Source organism: Perna viridis, chromosome 8 (genome assembly GCF_037379345.1).
Source record: "Perna viridis isolate PV_CMFRI_1.1 ecotype Kerala chromosome 8, ASM3737934v1, whole genome shotgun sequence".
In the NCBI taxonomy this organism is placed as follows: Eukaryota; Metazoa; Mollusca; class Bivalvia; order Mytilida; family Mytilidae; genus Perna; species Perna viridis.
In genome coordinates, this window is record NC_142452.1 from 25,116,775 (window position 1) to 25,140,442 (window position 23,668).

Sequence of the window (23,668 nt, forward strand, 5' to 3'; positions counted from 1 at the left end):
ATCAGACTATATCAGAATTTAAAAAAAGTAAAAACAAAAACATTTTGTACAGTATATGCATCATCTTTTTTTTTTAACTTTTATTTGTTTTTTATCCGGTCAAATATAGCTTAATTTCTGTATAAAAAATATATTTATATTCATATATTTTCAAGCTATGCAAAACTATATGAAATATTGATATGTATGTTGAATATTTGATACAAAACTAATCTTATTGTTTTATTCTTTACTGCACTAGTTACTTTGGCTTGGTTACTGTTTTCCCGAACAGTTTTTACGAACACTTATTATTATTATTATTATGGCATTGAAATAATTGAATCATCTTGTCCATCATGTAATCAGTCCGCCGAATTACGTCGCAAATCGCAACTCTGATGGATGGGTTGATTTCAAATTTTGTCTTTGAATTAATATGGATAGTTGTTCAGTTATTTTGATAAATGTTCGATCTTAATTTCCTGTTTAGTGTGACAGATTTTACTGTACTTAAAGATGTAGTTTATCTTTTTTGCGATTTCGTGAAGATAGAGAAGTTGTTCAAATATTGTATTGATTATTCAAGGATCAGACGTCGTCTATTTATTTATCGGTGTTGGTTGCTTAGGGCAGTGTCACACTTAATACTGATTCAGGTAAGTGCATCGAATAGGATTTCAAATTCATTTCATTGGAACAACTAAGCAATTGTAATCAACAAAATATATACCACCGATAAGACCTGAAAGAGTAGTAGAAGGCACCAAAGTTATAGTGGTAATCAAAAAAATGTAATCCAGATACAAAGACCAGATATGGAAAACAGACATACACAACAAAGAACATTAAGTGACTAAAATCATACATACAAAGTAACAAAAGCAAATGAGCAACTCGGACTCCACTAAAAAACTGAGAGCATGGACAAGGTGCACCGGTAGGCTAAGCGTCCCCTGCTTTTTCTAGAAACACCCACCGAGTTGCTCATAAAAAGTCAAGTTCATAGAAGAAGAAAGAGAGAAGGAAAGCTATGACACGTTGAACCAATCAGTTTCCATGGCACAGATGGATACACCGTAACGATCCACGAGTTCATGTTGACAATCATAAAACATTTGTAGTGATGACTTCAATTTTGTTTATGAAATTTCACGGTCATAAATAGTCAAGTGCGGGTAAATGAAAAAGAAAAGGAACTGTGACACTGTAGGCAAATCGGTTCTTTTCATGGTGCAGTTGTATATTCCATAACGATCTACGAGTTCATGGTGACGACCATCAAACTTTTGTAGTAATAACTAAAATATTGTACCAACATATCCCTGTTCCAGAACCCTAATTATAAGACGTCTAGCACGATACCAAAAGTCCGCGCAAGTTTAGTTTCACAATAGATAGGTGATATTATATCAGATAATGCACGCATAACTGTTTTGTTTAACCCAATTTATTCGATTATTGATAAGCAAAAGGATATTGTATTAAAAAGTGGGATAAACTTTAATTAATGTACTGTATCAGACGTTTCAATCTAAGAAATATGACTTTATCAGAAGTATTAGCACAGATATGTTTAGAGCAATATTTCTTTAGCAATGTATAAAAAATTCTTTGTTAAATAATGTGATGATTGTATTTGAATTAACACCTAAAGTTTCAAACTGTACAAAGTTATGTTGTTGCGATCATTTTTCAGGTTTTTTTTTACTAATGGAGAAAATCTCGTATCAGTAAAATGCATTATTATTTTCGTTCACGCCAATTTACACTTATAGAAATGCATGTCTATTAAAGACTGGATTTATGTCATTGTAATAAACTACTTTCTCTTCGTGCACAAGTTGTCGAATATTGTATATTAGTAGAAGCTGAATACCTCTTTGAAGTTTAACTATTTACACCAAAATTAGTGTACTATATCCTCCCTTTAACATATTTCGAACCCACTATAAAGAAATAAATGTAATGGATATTCTATTATACTGAATATCCTTGATTTGTTTTGTTTCATTGTTTTTTTTTCATTAGTTCAATCGCGTACGCAAAACATATGAAAAGTCTGTAATAAAATAAGGTTTATTTGTGCTATATTTTCTACAAAGACATCGCAATTAACCAATAGGTCCTCCTAAACATCTGAGATACATACATGAACAACATTGAGGGAGACGGACATATCGTCGATAAACTCGCTGTTTTCGTGGACACCATATGTAGTAGAACCTATATTTGATATTGGTGTGTCTGCATTGTGTCACAAATGGGAAGATAGAAGGTCTTACACCATCACATTTGGTCCAAGGATTTCTAAAAAGTAAACAAGAACAATTTTTAAGTGTAACTGTTTATAAGATTCAGGCAAAATGAGAAAAGTCAGATTGATTGATTGATTGATTGTTGGTGTTTAACGCTAGAGCAGCAGTATTTTAGCTTTTCAGCTATATCCAGGCGATGAACGTGAAATGGCCCTTTGCAGGTCCGAGTGTCAATAGAATAGGCCTGCAGCAGCGCTAAGCTTGCCGTAAAAGGCGTCTAACTAATGCTCAGAAACCTAGCCTGGGGCTAGGTGCCCTGCCAACAGAGACACTGAGTTGTGTGCCAGTGTGAATATAGCTGAAATATTGCTGCTCGGACGTTAAATCTCAACAATAAATTAATCAATCAATCATGAAAGGAAAATGGATGATAAAATGAACACGAAATGATGATAAAATGAAATATGGGATGAGACACAAGGATAATGGGGTCGACAAATTGTGATATAGGGAAAAAGGGAAAGTTTGGTAGAGTCGGGCAATTAAGCCTCCTATGGCGGAGCTAACTCGTTCTTATTCCGAAAGAATACCACAAAAGGGTTCTTTAATGTGCGAGGAACGTGGCGTCTTTCCCAACACATTCACGACTATGTAACACACCAGGGGTACCCTATTCCACCACCTGGGGCACACAACCCGGTCGCTCTGTGGGCAGAGCGCCCTAGCCCCAAGCCAGGGTTCGGAGCATTATTAAGCCGCCTTTTACGACAAGCTTAAGGGGGGTATTCTTTTGTCACCACACGGGCAGAAACATGCATGTTAAAACCGATACAAAAACGATAACACTTCCTCAAACTAAATTAACTAAATGTTAATTTAAGTCAGGAGACACATTTAGGATCAATATTGTCAAACAAAATCTTGATTTTCTTTAAAAATCACATTTAATGAATATCGTGATCTCCATTGTGTAGCCTACCGCTGCACCTGATCCATGGTCCCAGTTTTTAGTGGAGTCCGAGTTGCTCATTTACTTTTGTTACTTTGTATGTATGATATTAGTTACTTTATGTTCTTTGTTGTGTATGTCTGTTTACCATGTCTGGTCTTTGTCCTTGAATTACATTGTTTTGATTACCGCTATAACCTTTGTTTCCTTGATTAGTATTTGTTTTGTACATGTATGGTAGTATTTTGTACTTCGTTTCTGCAAACCACATGCAGTAATCCACTCTTATGTATTATACTACTCCAGTTGATATATTTTATAAAAGCATTGAAACTGCACGGAAACATATATCAGTCAATAGATCAATGTGAGTTGCAGTTTAATCTCTTCTTTTGATATCTCAATGTCTAATATTATAGAAAACCTTGACTCAAATGAACTTTATATAAACCGTGAGCCTGTCTAAACCATGAATTTTATAAGTATTTTTACAAGTGTTTGAATATACTTGAACCTATGTAAGCCGACCATCTGTCTTAAGAGAACAAATTTTGCAGTCTAACAGAAATTCAGTTGAGACATCATGTTTCACTGCATCTCAAAACTAATATCCTGCCAAATGACAATCTCAATTTTATGTTTCAAACTTATTTAGCGTCTATTCTGATTTCTGATATCCCATTAGCGTACATTGTACTTAATCTGAAAAAAGGTTTATATGAATTACAAAAGTATTATTTTTTGCGGAATAATCTCAATTTATTAAAATCATTGACGAATCTTAGGGTGCATTTTACGTGCATTAGGACGCTTATCCTACCGGTGCACCTGGTCCATACTCTCAGTTTTTAGTGGAGTCCGAGTTTTTCATTTGCTTTTATTACTTTGTATATATGATTTTAGTTACTTTACGTTTTTGTTGTGTATGTCTGTTTCCTTTTCTGGTCTTTGTCCCTGGATTACATTCTTTTGATTACTGCTATTACCTATTTAATTTATTGAAGAGGATGAATGTATGAAATTAGATATGATGACACTTGTGAGCATATTGCAAAAGACACAGAGGAAATCTAAGGTCTAAAAGATATGTACAGGATGTTGTATCAAGTTTTTCCTGATCAAGCTTTCAAACAATAATCAAGGGAATCAGGATTTTAGCGGAAATCAAAAGAATGTTATTTAGGGACAAATTCCAGACACGGAAAACAGACAATCACAACTAAGAATATAAAATAACTAAAATAATACATAGAATGTTACAAACGTGAACTCGGCCGCCACTAAAACCTGGGAGCATGGACCAATTGCATTGTTAGGGTAAGCCTATCCTGCTTTTTCTACAAACACCTACCAAGTTGCTCATTAAACAGTCAAGTTCGGGGTAGACGAAAGAATTAAGGAAAACAATGACACATTGAGCATATCAGTTTATATGGCACAGATGGATACGCCGTAACGATCTCCGAGTTCATGATGACGACCATTATACTCTGTAAATATGGCTTCAATCTTGTAGAAACATTACCCTGTTCCAGAAGCATAATTGTAAGAAGTCTGGTGCGAACAAAAGTCTGCGTAATTATTATATGATCTATAGTGTGAAAACTCCATACGCAGGTGCTGAAGGGATGTTACCACAAATGAAAGGAATTTGGCAATCAATTCTGAATGAAAAGTCATCACGTTTGTCGTAAAGTTTGGTTAATAGTTTTCTTTAACCATCAATCTCCAAGTTTAGTAATATCCTATTTTGTAATGTTCTTTTGGATATATGTGATGTATCAAATCCTCGAAACCAGGATTGTTTAAAGACAATTCATCATTAATAAACGGGAAAATTAGATCAAAGGATCTAGCTAAACGATATTTTGTCTTTCGGATTATCCTCATAATAGTGAAGGAACAGGTCAGCAAGTAGAGGAGCACAATTTGTTCTCGTTGGAATGTCAATCGTTTGTTGAAAAACGCAGTCATCACACTGAACAAATATGTTGTCGATAAAAAATTCCAGCATTTTGAAAACATCTTTTGTATATGTGGAAGATGATTTGGAATTATTTTTACAAAGAAAAATATACTTATATCTAGTTGTACCATCTTTTTTTGGAGAAACAACACCACCCTCGTCTCACAAAACCAAAGGTTGAATTGTCCCTAATGAGCTAGGTATTTGAATAGATAGGCAGGAAAGTGGTAATCCCTCCCTACTAAAAATTGAAAATGGTGGCCGCCATCTGAGATCATTAAATGATCATGGTTCATAAATTTAAGATTTTTCACTGATCACCTTCATGATCAATGTAAAAAAATACAACTCTCATGTACTATATGATCACGGCCATGATAAGAGTATAAAAAAAACTACGTCCACAGTGATATAGTTTACTTAAGGAATAAACTATATTTTGTTTTTGATAGTGTCTTTATACCTGTTCATATCAGGTGAGCCTACTAGTCATTATTTTTTTTTAAAAATGTTATTTATTTCTTTCATTCGTAACTTGTTATGTATAAAACAACGTACGGTTTAGTTTACTCTAAGGCCTTTTGTAAAATGTTACTGCCGATATTTTGACTTAACCATTAGCAACGTAACTATGATGAACATAATGATCGATTTAATGTTAAATTTTAAAAATTCAATGCAATAACGAAAAAAACATAACGTAGCTTCTCAATTTCTTAAATTGCATGGTGTAAACTACTACATTAATATTTTTTTCAATGAATATAAATGCATTAAATACATACATGCAACGTCGGTATGGACAACTTAGCCCAGCCCATGGTCTTAAAACCCAGCATCGCTCTCCAAGATAAAATTGACTTCTCGGGAAAGTGAACACGGATCTAACAGCAGGGCAAGTGTCTTTAAAAAATCCAAACGGAATTGGAGATGGGGGTGATGGTGGTGATGATGGTCCATCAGGTCCTTTTGGTCCAGCGACTCCTGCAAGATCGATTGGGGGTCTTGGTCTTCTGTAAAAATATCAGACCAAACAATTAATATCAACTACTCTATCGCATCATAATGAGTAAATTTATTCAAAATACTGTAAATATCAAATCAACTTTGCATAAGTTTATGGTTAATAAAATATGTTTGCAACATGCGATGCATTTAAAAACGTTGCATCGAAATAATACTATCTGAAACATAGAATGAATTCTACTTTCATTGTTTTTTTGTTTTTCCTTTTTTCTTCTTTTTTTTGCCATTTTTTTTGTCATACATGAATACATAAAAAGTTCGTAAATTACCTATAACAACCACACAAATCTATTCTTGCAGCCGAAAATCCTGACTTAAAGCTTTTGTCACTTTTCTTTGCTTTTGAGATTGCCGCCCTGAAATAAACTTTTAATTACTTTGGGATTTCTTTGAACTATCGATAAACTCCTACTTTATTAATGTGTAAATACATTCGAATTTTCATCATTAGTCTATTGTTAAAAAAAAGATAGCAGTAGTCAGTTAAACGTTGTATATATGATACGACTTCCAGTTTCCTGTTTGTAATAAAGTAGTGTCTATTAAAATTGCTTTTCTACTTTGATTAATTGTTATGAAATATACGAGTTCACCACGTAGTTCTTTACAATGAACAAAATAGCCTCCCAATAAACAAAAACTTAGTATAGGATAAGAAATGTAGGAAATTGATAATATTTTGTATATTTAATGGTGTTTTTTCGTATCTTTTTCTAGAAATTGACGTATTATTTAAGGCTTAAAGTCCTACTCAATGTCTTCGAATTTAACCAACACGAATATAAAATATGGAGTTTAAAATTTGAGTCCATCATGTATATGTGAAGACTTAGGTTGATTATTATTAGAAACAAAACTAGATTAAGAATGTTTTGATTTCTTTGAATATTTATTTATTGTTTGTTTATTTATATTGTATTATTGGAGGAAAATAATAATTTTGCATCATAATAACGTGCATTGTGATCATATGTTAAGCGCACTCTAAAAAGAGATTCACAGGTAAGGTGTGTTTTGCAAGAAATTGTAGTACAATAGCATGTATATATACATATAGTAACAAAATTTACAAACTTTGGGTAGCTCCCTTTCAGACCGCCGTCCTTTATGTCTGCAAAAGGCCTTTCCTTACGGGGTATACATTTCAGAGAAGGTGGACCCTTTTCACTTTCTGGGGCTTTAGCTAAGAATGTCTTTTTGGCAGCAAAAGCCGTTGCCATTAAAGACAAAAGTATGAATGGTCGTAACATCTGCAAGAGTTCAGATTATAGATTGCAATTATTAAGAAAAGGTAAAACTGTTCAAAGAATAAATATGAGGAAGTCATACAGAGTATAGTGACTGAAAAGGAAATAACTTGTTTCATTTTTAAATAAAAAAAATCAAAATCAAAAGACGTGTGAACAATCGATTATGTCATTAAAAGACCATTATCACAATCCAAGTTCACTGCCTTCAAAAGTGTAATCCAGGGAACCAAGATTTTAGCGGAAATAAAAAGAATATAATCTCCGGAACAAATACCAGACATGGAAAACAGACAAACACAACGATATACAAACATATATGTCAAAAATATTTCATTCGGTATATTCTCTCAAATGAAAATCAAATAAAATTGTTTACCTTACCTTTTGCAGTTCTGGGTAATTATGCAAATATATTTATTAAGGTATGTTTATATATACTCTCTATTTAAATCGGATTATTATTTGTATTACTTTTATAAATGCATGACACGAATCGAAGCAATGAAACAGAAGTTATCTGATCGTTACAAAATCATTATGATATAAATTTGCATCACGTTTATATTAACATATCTTTGTGGTCTTATATGCGCTTGGCGAGCATGAAATTTCTATTGCATTTCGTATTGTTCATCAAAGTATGCAACTGGTAAGGCAGTTATCAAAATGTATGTCATTTTAGGTTTGTGTTTGTTGTTTGCACAAAATTTAAAAAAAAAAGTGAAAAATAAAGATAAAAATCATAAAAATGTCAAAATTGACATTTGGCTTTGACAACGAAGCAAAATAATGTCATATCAGCTATGTTTCAAGTAGTATAAAATTTACTCTTTATTAAAGCTTAGAATTGACGCACTATTTTGTAGAAATTTTGTATTTGGGAACACCATTTGTTCCACTCAATTAAAGTCAAACTGGGTATTTGGGTTTTCGCCGGTTTCAAAATTAATGACTGTTAAAAAAACCCTAGATTAACATAGCAATAAATATGTTGCAAATAATTTTCATTCGAATTACTTGAATTAACTTACGATCATGAATGTCAGCAAATTATTTAAAATAAAGCTATACCTAGTATTTTATTTATGTTATGCTGAGAAATTACCAGTAAACTCCCTAAAATAAACTATTTCCCCTACTGATACCATACAAGGTAAACACTCTTCAGTTGTGAGGTAAGATGGTTCTGTGGAGAATGGCAGTCCCCATCACACTTAGTTCATAGTTTGGTCTTGTCCATCTATTTCACGTGTTTGATAGCAGAACAAAAATTCTACATGGAAGACAGACCCTCTCAAGCACTGGGGCAAGTGAAAATTAAGTTCAGTCCATGATACTACACCAGAAAGCCTTTTGCTACTTTTTACGAAGGAGTATATTTGGTACCAACAAATATGTTGTTAGTTTAAAGATCAGCCGTAAACTTAAAGACAACAATATCGTATCAATATATAAAATGTTTTAGCATCTACTTTATTGAAAGAAAAATCAGATAAGGGATGTACTTTTGCTTCTACAGGTTTGTACAAGTTAATTATGGCATGTTAAACTTCCAACCAATATGATATGAGGCAGGTGAAACCTGTAAGAGCACGATTTAGAATATATTGATTTCTTTTTTAAATTATATCATTTTACAGTCTTACATCATTTTCTATTTACTTTTCTTCACAATTTGATGAAACTTTAAGATTGGAAGTGAAATCATATCAATCGGAGCGCCGTGCTCATTGGAGGTAAAACTTAATGAGATAATGTCAAACGGCAATATTCCTTATCCGATTCTATTGGTATTGAGTTACGTTATGAGGACTTCGTCCTCGGTAGAATAGTTTAAAAAGTATAATTTTTCAAGGTCTTAAATAGCAAATAATACTCTATATGGTCATGCCATGGTAGGCTACAAAACATAATATTCCAGGCATATTGAAATTGATTGCTAGATTTTCATATTTACCTGTCTCTTGAATAATGTCAACTTTTATCTAGGTTTTGTTTTATTGACAACTTGATTGTGGTTAAATACCCTGCATGTATTTTGTCATGTATTTCAGGGGAGAAGGTTTGGCCAATTCAATTGACGACCCTGTCTGGTGCGAGACGAAATACTTAGCTTGATTTTTATTGTAAGAACTGACAGAGCAATAGCCTACTTGAAGTCATGTTGATTGGCCCATTCGGACTCATTATTCTGTTGCCCAACCATTCATAATTCAATCTCAAAGTCGTGACTACCAATTATATATCCTGTTGTGTCTCAGCCAGGATAAAAACCCACGAACTGCAACATTCATATCAGTATGAAAGGTTGTTTGTTTACATGTTGATTGGCCCATTCGGACTCATTATTCTGTTACCCAATCATTCATAATTCAATCTCAAAGTCGTGACTACCAATTTTATATCCTGTTGTGTCTCAGCCAGGATAAAAACCCACGAACTGCAACATTCATATCAGTATGAAAGGTTGTTTGTTTACATGTAAAAGTCATGACATTCACTGGACCTTTGTACTCAACTTCATTTTCACATAATTTTTTTTCCAGTAGTTAGTATTCCAGACAACCTAGTACTAAAAGTGATATTATATACGAAATAGAAAATATTATTCAATGGAACATACTATTGTTTTTGGCGGGTGTTTCTAGAAAAGTAAATGACTCTTACCCTACCGGTGCACCTGGTCAATGCTCTCCATTTTTAGTGGAGTCTGAGATGCTCATTTGCTTTTGTTACTTTGTATATATGATTTTAGTTACCATATATTCTTTGTTGTGTATGTCTGTTTTCCATGTCTGGTCTTTGTTCCTGGATTACATTCTTTTGATTACCGCTATAACCTTGGTTCTCTTGATTACTCTTTCAGGACATAGACCAACCATAATTTTGTCGCTTCTGACTGAGTCTGCTGTAATGATAAGCTACACTGTATTACACTCTGCATCAAATCAAACAGCTGGTTTTAATCCGATTTGGTTTAAAGATACAATAATTTAGATTTATATGCAGGAAGTGGAGAGTCTCTTAGTTAAATGCCATATAAACCTTGGTCCCCTTTATTACTCTTCCAGTAATGGAATTGAAAATTGAAAACCAATGAAAATGAAGATTCTTGTGAAATTGATGCCAATGAACTAGAGTATACTCTGTACCAAAAAATGCGTTTACTGTGATTTTGAGTGAGTTGACTAGAAATCAAATTGAAAACAAAGTTTTAAAAATTGATATGTGAAACTTGTAAAACTAGATTTAAAAATGGAAATTTATAATGTAAATAAATCTGCAACAGGCAGTGTCAGAGACAGTTTAGGTGTGTGTTAAGTCTGTTTTATTATTTTTCTCTCCGCTTTTTGAAAATCATGAGTATATTTTTGATCAAAGAAAACTACAGAATGGGTTCAACAAAATTTCCAAACATTCTTCGTCATTTCTTTTCAGATTTTCATCGATTGTGTCATGGTGTAGACCATATATAATGCATGTACATGAACATATATGAGATAATCTATTAAAGAACGAAACAGAGTGTACATATAAATACCTTGAATTAAGATACATAATGTGCATGTATTTACGATCGCTCTTTTCAAACTTGCACTGCGCTTGTATACCGGTGCGTCTTGAAGAAGTGGACTACTAGTAACTTGACAAATATTTAGTTTAATTTTTTCACGAACTGAAAACATTCATTTTCAGCAGTACATGCATATCCTATGTTCAGTACATATTTTAGGTAATTTGTAACCCACGTTGTAGTTTTATTTAGTTTTTAGTTTGCGTACTGTTTTATATACATTATATCTATAAATTTAATTTGAGATAAATACTGTAATCTGATTGGTTAAAATTATTTTGTTATATCTCAATGGATAAAAAAGTATTGACACGCCCCTATTCAGTTAAATTCAGAGCTACTTTATTCATGTTTAAAGATAAAAAAAATATGTTTTAAAATTAATTTATAAGAATTGGCAATGATAAAAATTTTGTCTATTGAAAAATAACATAATTTTTCCATGTGCATATTTTGTTTATTGCACTTCGCGCAATAAACAATATGCACATGGAAAATTTATGTTGTTTTTTAAAAGACAAAATTTTTATTATCGCCAATTCTTAAGTGTTGAACAATATACGACAGGAACGAATCTCCACACATGTTATGCGTTTTGTCTGTGTTCAGTATATTCAGTCATTCACATGTTAAATACAATGTGCGGTAGGTTTCAGTCATATTCATTTAAGATATTAAAACCTCATTTTTTTAGTGTCTTAGGCTGAAAGAATTGCAAAATTCTCGAAATGTAGTTTTATATTAAGATACATGTAAAAAATATGTTTGCAGTACATTTTATCTAAATTGTCTCACCTTTAAACAAAAGAAGACATAATTTCACTGAAGTTAAGAGGATTTATCGACAAGGCAGACAAAAAAAACTTTGGGTCATACTTTCACAAAATGCTATTTACAATCCAAATGTTCGTACAAATTGAAAATTATCCATGTGTATGGGACTAAATGTAACAACCCCGCGCTTGTGTTTCATTTTATTTAAACACTTAGTACATCTACACTAAATTATTAGAATTGTGGCATTTGTTGAAAATAAAATTTAGGAAATTTGTAAATTTGCATTAACATGAAAAACATTTTACGTAAGATATGCTTCTCAAGGCAGATAACTATTTGTTTTGTGATTTTGTGTTGTAAAAAGTATATCAAAATCTTTAACTAGAACCATGCAGATTGTAAATTAGGTGCCAATTCTGTTTTTTTATGTTTGAAGATTGACACTATTTGGTAGCTTTTTCCAATATAGAAATTCATCCTCCGTCAAGAGTTATTGCCCGGAAAGTGTAACTGAAAATTAGTTATATTTTTGTTCAGACATAAAGATATTTGATACATTCATATGTATATTACCCTTAACTGCCTTGCATTTTTCATCAGGATCCTTACAATATAGTGTCGAATTAGGTGATTTTCTAGGTAAAAAATTGGGGCCTCACAATGGCCCATATTTTATCATCTCATTATGAAGGGAAAAAATTATTCAAGCTTTGCTTCTTTTTGGTAATATTTGGTACAAATGTGGTGGAAATCTGAATACCTTGTTGTATTGACTTTTGCCTGTGTCTATCGTAGAAGTATATTTAAGGGAATGAACTATGATGCTTTCGATGATCTGGCGTCGGTTTCACAAAAAGTCGTAAGTGTGAAATTGATCGTAAATCATGGCGTCACAATCCTATTTAGTTTATGACGTCATTACACCAGAAGTCACGCAGCTTGATTATGTTTTGTTCATTATTAGTAGATGTTTTATGGTGCACTCGTTAACATATTTCATACATTGCGAACAAGACTCAAATTTATATGCATTTGGTAATCTTTTTATATTACCTTCCAGTTTCATAAATTATTTGTCAGTTATAGACTATTTGCATGCATGGGCAAGTCAAATCAAATTATTGTGATTGACCTGGAAGCCCTTCTGGTTTTTCAAATGAAACAGTATAGTATCAATTAAACATCTTATTGTAAAAGTCATATTTCATTAAGTAGTTATTTTTATAGTGTTAAAACATGCATTAAGCATATATTTATAAACGAAATTTGTTGATTGTGTCATGTTACTTCCGTATTACTTGATACTTAACGGCAACAGCCGCCCAATTTTTGTATATTACATACAAGGAAAAATCAAGTTTAATTCAGTGGAGTGATGAATCAGTTCAGTCGATGTTAATATTTTAATAATGCTACATTAGTCAATGGTTAAATTATGCATAGAGAGCACAATTACATTCTTAATGGTTATTGAGTCATAACTTGTCAATTTTATTCGAAATATTTGAATTATGTTTTCAATGATACTTTCTCGTCTAACTCTAACGTTTTACAACGACTTGTGGCGTTTTTTACCGTGCATCTACCAACATTTCACATGTTAGATAATATTAATATCTACTTTTAGAAGTCTATAACCAGCATTATTAATATTTTAATCGATATACATATGTATATAGTCTATTTTAAAAATAATAAAATATTGTTTTCTTTTACATGTATTGTCTTTATGTGAATTTCTAAACCGAAGCACTAAGTTCTTGAAATAATTTGATGGATGACAGTATTGTTATTCATTTTATGTAAACATTTAGTTTCTAGTGGGTGAACAAAAAAAGCCCTAGACTCCCTGTTTCCATCTAAATGTGCATATTGACGTCGCAAACTATTATTTTATGCAGCTTTCATTTATTTTGTATGTAATTCATGGTTTGAATATTTTTAAAAGTTGTTGCAACATATAGCCTAAATCTGCAAAAAAATATGCAATGAAACAAGAGTTTAACGTAATTTGAAAGAATTTAAGCATTTTTCCTAGTTATGCATCAAGGGTTCCATGTTTGGAGTGGAGGACATACAAAGAGATTTAGTGTTTGACACGTGTCGTAGAATTGCATTATTTTTGTTAGATTATGACCGGATTATACTCACTTGCAAAGTTGCGGGTCCCGCTGGGGGAGCAGGATATGCTTACCCTCCTGGAGCACGATTGTTTCCTTATCTTCAGTTTTCATCTGTATAGTTTATATTCCGTTCGCTTCATTGTATATGTTGATCGTTGCTGTTTTATGTGATAAAGTTCAGGCGAAGGTTTTGGATTTCGACGTATTGGAATCATCCCAATACTTACGTTTCGTTTTTTTTGCCGACATTTAGTTTTCAAAGCAAGCACACATTTTACTAAATATTACGAAATACCCACTTAACTAAGTAAGAAAAGAATGTCAGGGAAAATACTGTATAGTGTAAAGTTATAAATTAAAAAGTTGCAAATCAACATACCTAACTTTGCTTCGGTGAATTTAGTGGTACCTACTTGTGACTCAACATTGACTAAGTGCCATTTCCGGATTTTATTCACCTTCAATGTGACGGATGCCGCTGATTGATATTAACATCGTACCCTTTTGGAGCACCTGCTGTCACTTTCGTTTTTTTGAAGCAATTAATGTCGCATGTCCTTTACCTTTTGGGTTATGTCTTGTTCACCTTACCTGCATATGCATGTAGAGCGTCTCTATAAGATGTTTTCTCATTTAAGCCATATGATGTTGGATTTAAATATTTCTGAGTGGTAATATTGCTTACGTTTTTGTATATTTTTTTATTGTCAATGTATGTGTTATATTATTATATGTGTAGTTTTCTATTTGTTATAGACATCAGGTAATTGACTTTTTACGAAAGGTTTTGGTTCAATATATTGGCTAATGTGAAATATGCTTTACACTAATCTACTCCGCATGATCCTTTCTTTGCAGGGTACAAATATTATTGTAAAGTATTTTCAGCGAAATACAATCTTTGCTAAAAACTGTGTAAATGCTGAAAACAGCAAAATATTGAAAAGCATTCAATATTATCACAAACGTTTATTATAGTAAATTTGTTTACAAGTTATACCTGTACGAAAATATGGCGCAAGTATTTACAATGTTCTTTTTTTTACAATTTTATAAATAACTTGTACGAAGGTATTAATTCAGAATTTCTGGATTGAACTTTTTTTACTTTTTTTTCAATTGAGACGATTACTTCCTTTGCACCTTGCACATTACCTGTATTAGTTGAAACTCCCATTCTATTGTATATGGTGGTAAGAGAAGAGAAATGTTACCGGAGAATGGACATGGTAAATAGGTATTTAAGAATAAGCTATAATAAACAATTTGTCCACTGAAAAACAACATAAATTTTCCATGTGCATATTGTTTATTGCGCAAAGTGCAATAAACAAAATATGCACATGGAAAAATTATGTTATTTTTCAATACCTAAATGTTTATCATAGTCAATTCTTATAAATTAATTTTAAAACATATTTTTATCTTTACACATGAAAAAAAGTAACTCTGAATTTAACTGCATAGGGGCGTAACAATATTTTATTCATCCATTGAAATAAAACAGAATCATTTTAACCAATTAGATCACAGTATTTATCTCAAATCAATTTATTTGCAAAAACGAAAATGTGAAAAATCATTTCCAAGTGTTTCCTTTTAATAATACATATTTTTTTAAACCATTAATTTGGATTTAAAAGAAATTTAAAATATAAACAATTCTAGTTGATCGTGTAATGATATCATAATGAAAACTATATAAGGATTCTGTGAGAAATGGGATAGATGATGACAAAACAGTGAAAGTTTTAAGGGGTGTAGTAAAAACGTTGTCGTAGTTATAATTAGGTCTGCGGAAGAGGTTGATTGGAAATGCAACTATAACTTGCATTTTAAAGGGAACATGTTCAAATTATCGGCATGCGTAATAAACTAAAATTGTTGTATTTTACATGTTGAGCAAGGCAGAGAAAACTTTAAAAACTATTTATGAAGCGCCTAATACAGCATAAGTTAATATACAAAATAATTTTGGAAGTTGCCGATTTGTCGTTATTGCAGGTTATCATTCTTGTAACATGGTCAGACAGTTGTCTATTTGTTGGTTTTTGACATGCACGTGTCTGATTTTTTGTCTATTTTACCTGATTTTAACAGCGACATACACTTAAGATTTCCAAAATATTCGAAACAACGAACTGCTTTGAAATAGATTGAATATGAAAACTTATCACAAAAATATTATCACTATTCTTAAAACATGAATTATTTGCAATGCATCGTGAATTCTAAGTTGAAAGGCCAAAATTTTTTATGAAAAAAAGAGTGACTTTACCAGGAGTTAAGAAAACTACAGTGAATCAGTCAGAAAATACCTGCAGTCGCAAGTGTTGAGTACTACGTCTAGCATAAGCTGTTTATTTTGAATTGCTCGGATCGCTCTTCTGATTTCTCTCCTAAAGGAAAGAAAATACATCGATACGATACTTTTTGCATAATGTAGGTTACATAAAATAATACTTGTGTACTCAACATCTCATATTATAGTGAGACCAACATTATTAACAAAAAAGTAATAAATTGCAATATTTTAAATAATTCACTTCTAAACACTTAATTATAACAAAAACATTAATACATACATGTAATATAAAGAAAAGGTGTACTAGTATTGTTTATATTAAAGTTGGTCAACTTAAGTTATATTCGGTAGATATTCAGAACATAGTTTTCAAAGAGTAATCAAGGGAACCAAGGTAACCAAGGTTATAGCGGTAATCAAAAGAATGTAATCCAGGGACAAAGGCCAGACATGGAAAACAGACATACACAACAAAGAACATAAAGTAACTAAAATTATACATACAAAGTAACAAAAGTAAATGAGCAACTCGGACTCCACTAAAAACTGGGAGTGTGGACCAGGTGCACCGATAGGGTAAGCGTCCTCTGCTTTTCTAGAAACACCCGCCGAGTTGCTCATAAAAAGTCAAGTCCGGGGTAGACAAACGAGGAAAGGAAAACTATGACCCGTTGAATAAATCAGTTTTCATGGTGCTGATGGATACACCATAACGATCCACGAGTTCATGATGACGACCATAAAACTTCTGTAGTGATGACTTCAATCTTTTAGCAACATAACCCTGTTCCAGAAGCCTATTTGTAAGCCTATTTTTTAGAGTTCTAGCGCAATACAAAACGTTTCGGCAAGCTCTGGCATAACGTATGAGTTGTGATATGAACACTCCATATGCAGGAGCGGAAGGGATGTTGCCACAAATGAAAGGAAAGTTGACAATTCTGAATGAAAAAGCATCACGTTTGTCGTAAAGTTTAATCAAAAGTTTTCCTTTACCATCGATTTCTAAGTGTAGGTCAAGATATGAGGCTGACTCCACAGTGTCTGTAGTATCCTTTATCTCAAGTTCTTTTGGGTAGATGCGATGTATCAAATCCCCGAAATTAGGATTGTTTAAAGATAATACGTCATCTATATAGCGGAAACTGAGATTGAAGGATCTAGCCAAACAAAGATAAGGATTCTTTACGGCAAAAATATCATCAGTATATCTAAAAGTATTACATACATTTACGCATCAGATCATGTTTTGGGGAGTTTAGCCAAAAACTGTAAGAGCTACGAGAGGAGCAAAATAGGTCCACATCGGAATACAAACAACCTGTCTGTTTACAGTAAAACGAAAACGAATGTAAATATTGGCAATCAAAAAATTCAATCCATTGATCACATCTAAATATCTTCAGTTAGTGTATTTATCCCATCTGCAATAACTAAAAAGCATTGTAGTCATTATAAGGCATGACAATTAAAAGACCATTTACAGTTTATTTAAAAAAATGCTGCAATACAGCAAACTCCCCCTTAAACCCAGAGTAGCTATAAGAGGTTTCCCTGATTTCTTACACCCTTCACACCCAGGGATTGTGTGACGACATACAAAAATCTCCCATTGTTCCAAACAAACACTTATAAATAAAATATTCTATATATTGTACGATATTACAATTTATTTACTGCAAGTGTCAGCCACATGCACCTCGATAATTATTTAAAAAATGAATGCATACGAATATGATAGGACATACATTTTATATGACTCATGTTATACAATAATGTATGTATAATATGATATTATGTTGTGATAATAATCTTGAATCTCCAAAACATTATTAGAATTTTTAGGATCCACATTGAAATAATACCACTACGATTATAACAATTGTTGTGGTAAGACTGGAGACCCTCTTTGACAGCTGTGAGTATAGAAGTTAAATGCTTTTAAAGAGATTTGGTGGTACACTTTGCAGATCCAGCTACGTAACATTGTTTGTATGGATTATTGTGGAGTTTAGGAGTCAGTGTTGAATACAGGGTAGAAAAGTCATAACAATCTACAGAATAATACGAAACTTGAAAGTTATGAAGCCGATCTAATGCTTCAAACGAATTTATGATACTCAAAAATAGCTAACACCATTATATTCATAACATTTTTAGCTATAATTAATAACAAAGTTCTTAATATAAGTTAAAGTAGAGTATAAATATTTAGAAATATCAGTGGTAGAACACTTGCTGGATTTGAACGGATTTTTTGTATCTAGTTTTAGGTTGGAATAGTCATATAATTGGTGTTAGTACACAACAAAGCAGCCAGGTATTTTGAGAGGGAGTTGATTTGATTTTTCGTTAATTTCATATTCATTCGCGGTAGACGCCGGTACATGAAATTAGTTTGATGCTTTCTCAAGCTTCTATATGAGACATAGTTTAATGTCACAAAAGAGTAATCAAGGGAACCAAGGTTCTAGTGGTAGTCAAAAGAATGTAATCCAGGGACAAAGACCAGACATGGAAAATAGACATACATAAAAAAGAAGTTAAGTAGATAAAACCATACATACAAAGTAACAAAAGCAAATGAGCAACTCGGACTCAACTAAAAACTGGGAGCATGGACCCACTTCTACAGTACTAATTTAGAATCCATCAGACTCATCGCCTGTTTCAAATCAGAATAGCAAATATCAATTTTAATTACCGTTGTTGGAAAGATGTATATGTTCACTTTTCTACTTTATAATCCTTCATAATCTTTATAAAAGTGTATATAATCGACCAATACGTTGTTTGAAAAGTTAATCATCACAAATGACCTTATTGTCAGAATACATACATTTTATGATATTTAATTTATTTCAGAACCAGTTGATCTATCTTACTTACCACGAATAAGAACCTTTCAGATACGTGACAAGCTTGGGTTCAGGTGTATTACATTTCCTTGGACCTAATGGTCCACTTTCTACAAGAAAGGCACATCCAAACAAAATACACCATATATATTACTTCTTTTTCATGATTCGTTTTGCTCTTCTTTGTTTTACTTTTTTTGCGTTATTAATCAAACGTTAATGATCATAGATTAATCTTACAAATATATTGCCCTTTCATGTCGAAATTGTTTGAAAAATTTGTGTTAGATTTTCATAAATGCAATACAATTTTAATAGACCTATATTAAATTAAAAACATATAATCATATATACATACTTCAATTATATCTTACATGCTCCTATAACAAAACAAAATAACAAATGAAAAGATGTGTCCGTTATTGTTTCTGGAATTTACAATGTTTTTAAACATCATAAGAGATGCAATGTAGCATAAACGTATTTTTAACTTCGTAACAACGTTGTATAATGTTTTTGAGTCGGGATTTTTACTGAGTATGGGGAATAGAAGTGTAATGGGTTGAAATATCATAGTTTTTAGTGCTGTTGAATTCAGATAATAACATTACACTGAGGGTGTCAAGAAGATCTTTCGGTTTTTTTTTTAGAATCCACATTAATTTGATACCAATACAGGAGTAACAAGTGGTGTGGTAGGAACATATACATGTAATATGTATAACGGTGTTGGCTACAATAATAAATCGAAGCCATGCACGGTCAAAACATAAATTATTTGCATTTTTTCCCAATAATATAATTCTTCGTATATAGACTATGCTTCCTATTTTGACTTTATATTTAAGTGAGGAGGCATGGTTGTTTATGTTTGATCTCAATATTCCGTTTTACTTATTTATACGGCTGCTTACGAGATGTTACTCTCTGAAACATATTTGGCATACATAATTTTCGTTTTTTTTTCTTGATCATCGAAAATAATATTTATCTCAATCACCATTCAATTAACAACATCATTTTGTTTTCAATTTGTGAGGACCACTTTCACTTTAGTGTGTGATGTTTCCTCTCGATTGAAATAAAGAAAAAAAACAAAAACAAAAAACAAAACAAAACAAAGATACTGTATAGAACGACATCTTTTTTTTAGCGGAAAAATCGACCCATTGAAATTCGGTAAAATCAAATCCGCATGAACAACTTTTTTTGCATTATTAATATAGCGTACTTTTCAAACCCACAATCTCATTTATTTTCTCTACAAAAATTATAAACTTATGTTATTACATCTTAGTTCATATCAATGTCCTTTTGTACGAGATTTGATATGTATATAATTTACTCTTAGGTCATACCATACTTTACTTTATTTAAGACAAATATTCCAATTCAATCGTCTTATAATTCTTTGAAAGCGTTTTTTTTAGTTGTAGCAACCGGTTAAATACTATATATTTCGCATTCCAGATTTTTACAAGAAACTCATTCAGGAAGTTAGTTTAATAATTGCACATTTAATCATTGATGCATCAATAAATGTTTAATGTACGAGAAAATTCTTGTAACTGTACATAGTATATTCTATTAACTTACTAAAGAGACACAAGCTGTGACAATCGTTTATAAAGCAATTGTTTAAAAACCCTTGAAATACATTTATTAATGTATTTTAGGGTCACGTTTATTGAAGTAAAAATTACAACTTGATGAAATTGTCAAAAATATAATGAATTTGTAAAATGAAGCATACACTAAACTCATATAGATATATTGTATCTGAATATACAGCCATACGCATGACTATTATAGGTGCATTCACAAAGTGATTGCCTGGATTCCCCGTATGAATTTGAAAGTTTTTTTTAGAAATAATTAAATAATAAATAAATAATTTGTCAAATCCAATATCTAACTTTGTGTGATTAGTACAAATAAACATGAAATGCTTTTCTATATATTTCTATTACAAAACATATTGCGACTCCGTACCATGTTCGCGACATCGCTTGTTTCTTTTTAAGGTACGTTCCATAATAAAGATGCTATATAAACTAAATGTCAAGGTTACCTTATATATCAATCCCAATTGCCAAATGCTCGTTTGTGCAAGCATATTGTTTATATTATATGCGCAAGCTGTACCTACAAAAATGCTAATGTATTCTTTTTTTAAAGAGTAATCAAGGGAACCAAGGTTATAGCAGTAATCAAAAGAATGTAATCCAGGGACAAAGACCAGACGTGGAAAACAGACATTCACAACAAAGAACATAAAGTAACTAAATAATACATACTAAGTAACAAAAGTAAATGAGCAACTCGGACTCCACTAAAAACTGGGAGCATGGACCAGGTGCACCGGTAGAGTAAGCGTCCTCTGTTTTTCTAGAAAAACCCGCCGAGTTGCTCATAAAAAGTCAAGTCCGGGGTAGACAAACGAGGAAAGGCAAACTATGACCCGTTGAATAAATCAGTTTTCATGGTGCTGATGGATACATCATAACGATTCACGAGTTCATGGTGACGACCATAAAACTTAAATCCATTACATTTGTTTATAAATCACACAAAGTTTATTAACATACCTGTAAAAACATCGATACTGAGACACATTGTCTGTCTATAATCATGATAAGATGATTATCGTGTCAAAACGGAATTCTGTCATTACTATAATTAGCTGACTTGTGTATAATTGGCCAAATAATTGTGTATTGATACTTTAGATATGGGCTAGGAAAGGAATGATGGATTAAATTAAATCATTTTATTAAAATAAAAGAAAACAGTTGTATGTTTTATTGTTTGAGTAATCTTAAATGCATATAATGCTCATGCACGTCAAAACAATGATTTTTCAAATATTTGGAAGTTGCCTGTGCTTTTCAAATCGAAGAAAATATCGAAATATGAAACAAAACGCCCGACCGTCTGTCGTTCACACTTCGCACAATACTCAATAACTCAAAAATGCTGCCACCAAATTTTGTTATTTTTTTTTCTTTCTTATGAGCACCTTTTTGATTTTTTGTTTATATGTTTGAGTTTTGAGACATTATTTGTACAAAAATGGGGTGATTTTCCGTTTTGGACTAACGAGGTAAATTAAAAACCCTTGATGAAGTGTCAATGGACTTTGGTGATTTTTTTCTATTTTTATCGAAATAAGCTCCTTTTCAATTTTTGTAAATTTCCAATTTAACAAATTAGAGTCATAGGACTTTGTTCGTGTAAAAGGAGAATTTCAAAGTTTGTACAATATTTTGCGTACTCTCACCTGGACATAGACCTATAAATATTCAATGATCAGTTTGTTTAATCTTCTGATTATCGTAAAAACCAAGACATATCAACTCGTCTGATATATAATAGCCATATCCTACATCGTGGGAACAATATGTTGCAAAGTAATTTAAATTACTAACAATAAAAAAAATCGCGTGTAGCACCATCAGTAGATAATTTTGTGTGAATAAATAAAACATTTGGGTTCACAAAACTATAAAAAGAGTAATCAAGGGAAACAAGGTTATGGCGGTAATCAAAAGAATGTAATCCAGGGACAAGACCAGACATGAAATACAGACATACACAACAAAGAACATAGAGTAACTAAAATCATACATACAAAGTAACAAAAGTAAATGAGCAACTCGGACTCCACTAAAAACTGGGAGCATGGACTAGGTGCACCGGTAGGGTAAGCGTCTTCTGCTTTTCTAGAAACACCCGCCGAGTTGCTCATAAAAAGTCGTCCGGGGTAGACAAACGAAGAAAGGTAAACTATGACCCGTTGAATTAATCAGTTTTTATGGTGCTGATGGATACATCAAAACGATTAACGAGTTCATGATGACGACCATAAAACTTCTGTAGTGATGACTTCAATCTTGTAGCAACATTACCCTGTTATAAAAGCGATAAGGAAGTGGATAATTTCTTCTCGAAATCACATTTCATGACAAGAGCACAGTAAATGCAAATGCAAAAACATCAGCTAATGTTTAATATATGAATATTGTCTGATAAATGTGTATAATATATTCCATATATAAGTTGCTAAAAATAATATACCCGGGGTAGACGAAAGAGTAAAGTAAAAAAAATCTTTAAATAAGCGCTGAAAGGCCCTTACAACAACAATAATAAAATACACGGCCCAAGAACGATGACAAAATTGTTTTTGATAGTATTTAACAATTTACTAATTTAATCATCTCCAAAATATACCGAAGAAGATGTTCCTTGCTGTGTTTGTCTGTTTTGCATGGTCTTTGTCCCTGGATTACATTTTTTTTATTTCCGCTAGATTCTTGGAACCCTGGATTACTCTTTTTAAAAATCTGGACCTTTTTATCGCCAACATATCTGTCCAATAGGGTAGACGAGTTTTTCAACAGCTCCTCGGCATTCCATTGGGAACAAAATGTGCTCCGCTAGTCGCTGACCTGAAATGTATTCCTTCAACTTTATGAGGCTGACGTCGTAGCTGATGTGACTCAAAAGAGAAACAATATTTAGCCAGGTAAAGATGATGTACTATCTTTAAACAATCCTAGTTTCCCGCACTTTATACGTCGCATCCATCCCAACGAACTTG

General features: G+C 32.1%; 1 protein-coding gene and 1 long non-coding RNA gene across 3 annotated transcripts; one reads left to right on the forward strand and one right to left on the reverse strand.

Moving 5' to 3' along the window:
• Positions 1-2,042: 2,042 nt before the first annotated feature.
• On the reverse strand, positions 2,043-7,885 carry LOC148609963 (uncharacterized). 2 transcript variants are annotated; one of them, XM_088541610.1, is made up of 5 exons: positions 7,810-7,885; positions 7,253-7,428; positions 6,448-6,534; positions 5,938-6,165; positions 2,043-2,289 (listed from the first exon to the last, which is right to left on the reverse strand). In XM_088541610.1, the coding sequence occupies exons 2-5, from the start codon at positions 7,426-7,428 to the stop codon at positions 2,094-2,096; spliced, it is 687 nt and encodes a 228-aa protein (XP_088397736.1). In that variant the 5' UTR covers positions 7,810-7,885; the 3' UTR covers positions 2,043-2,093. The 2 variants fall into 2 exon arrangements, with proteins under 2 accessions (XP_088397736.1, XP_088397737.1); XM_088541611.1 differs by having other exon boundaries at positions 7,805-7,849.
• Positions 7,886-8,009: 124 nt separating this feature from the next.
• Positions 8,010-19,117, forward strand: LOC148609964 (uncharacterized). The gene is made up of 4 exons (XR_015914627.1): positions 8,010-8,077; positions 9,483-9,554; positions 18,475-18,527; positions 19,073-19,117. It is a non-coding gene; the product is annotated as an uncharacterized LOC148609964 (long non-coding RNA).
• The last annotated feature ends 4,551 nt before the right edge of the window (positions 19,118-23,668 follow it).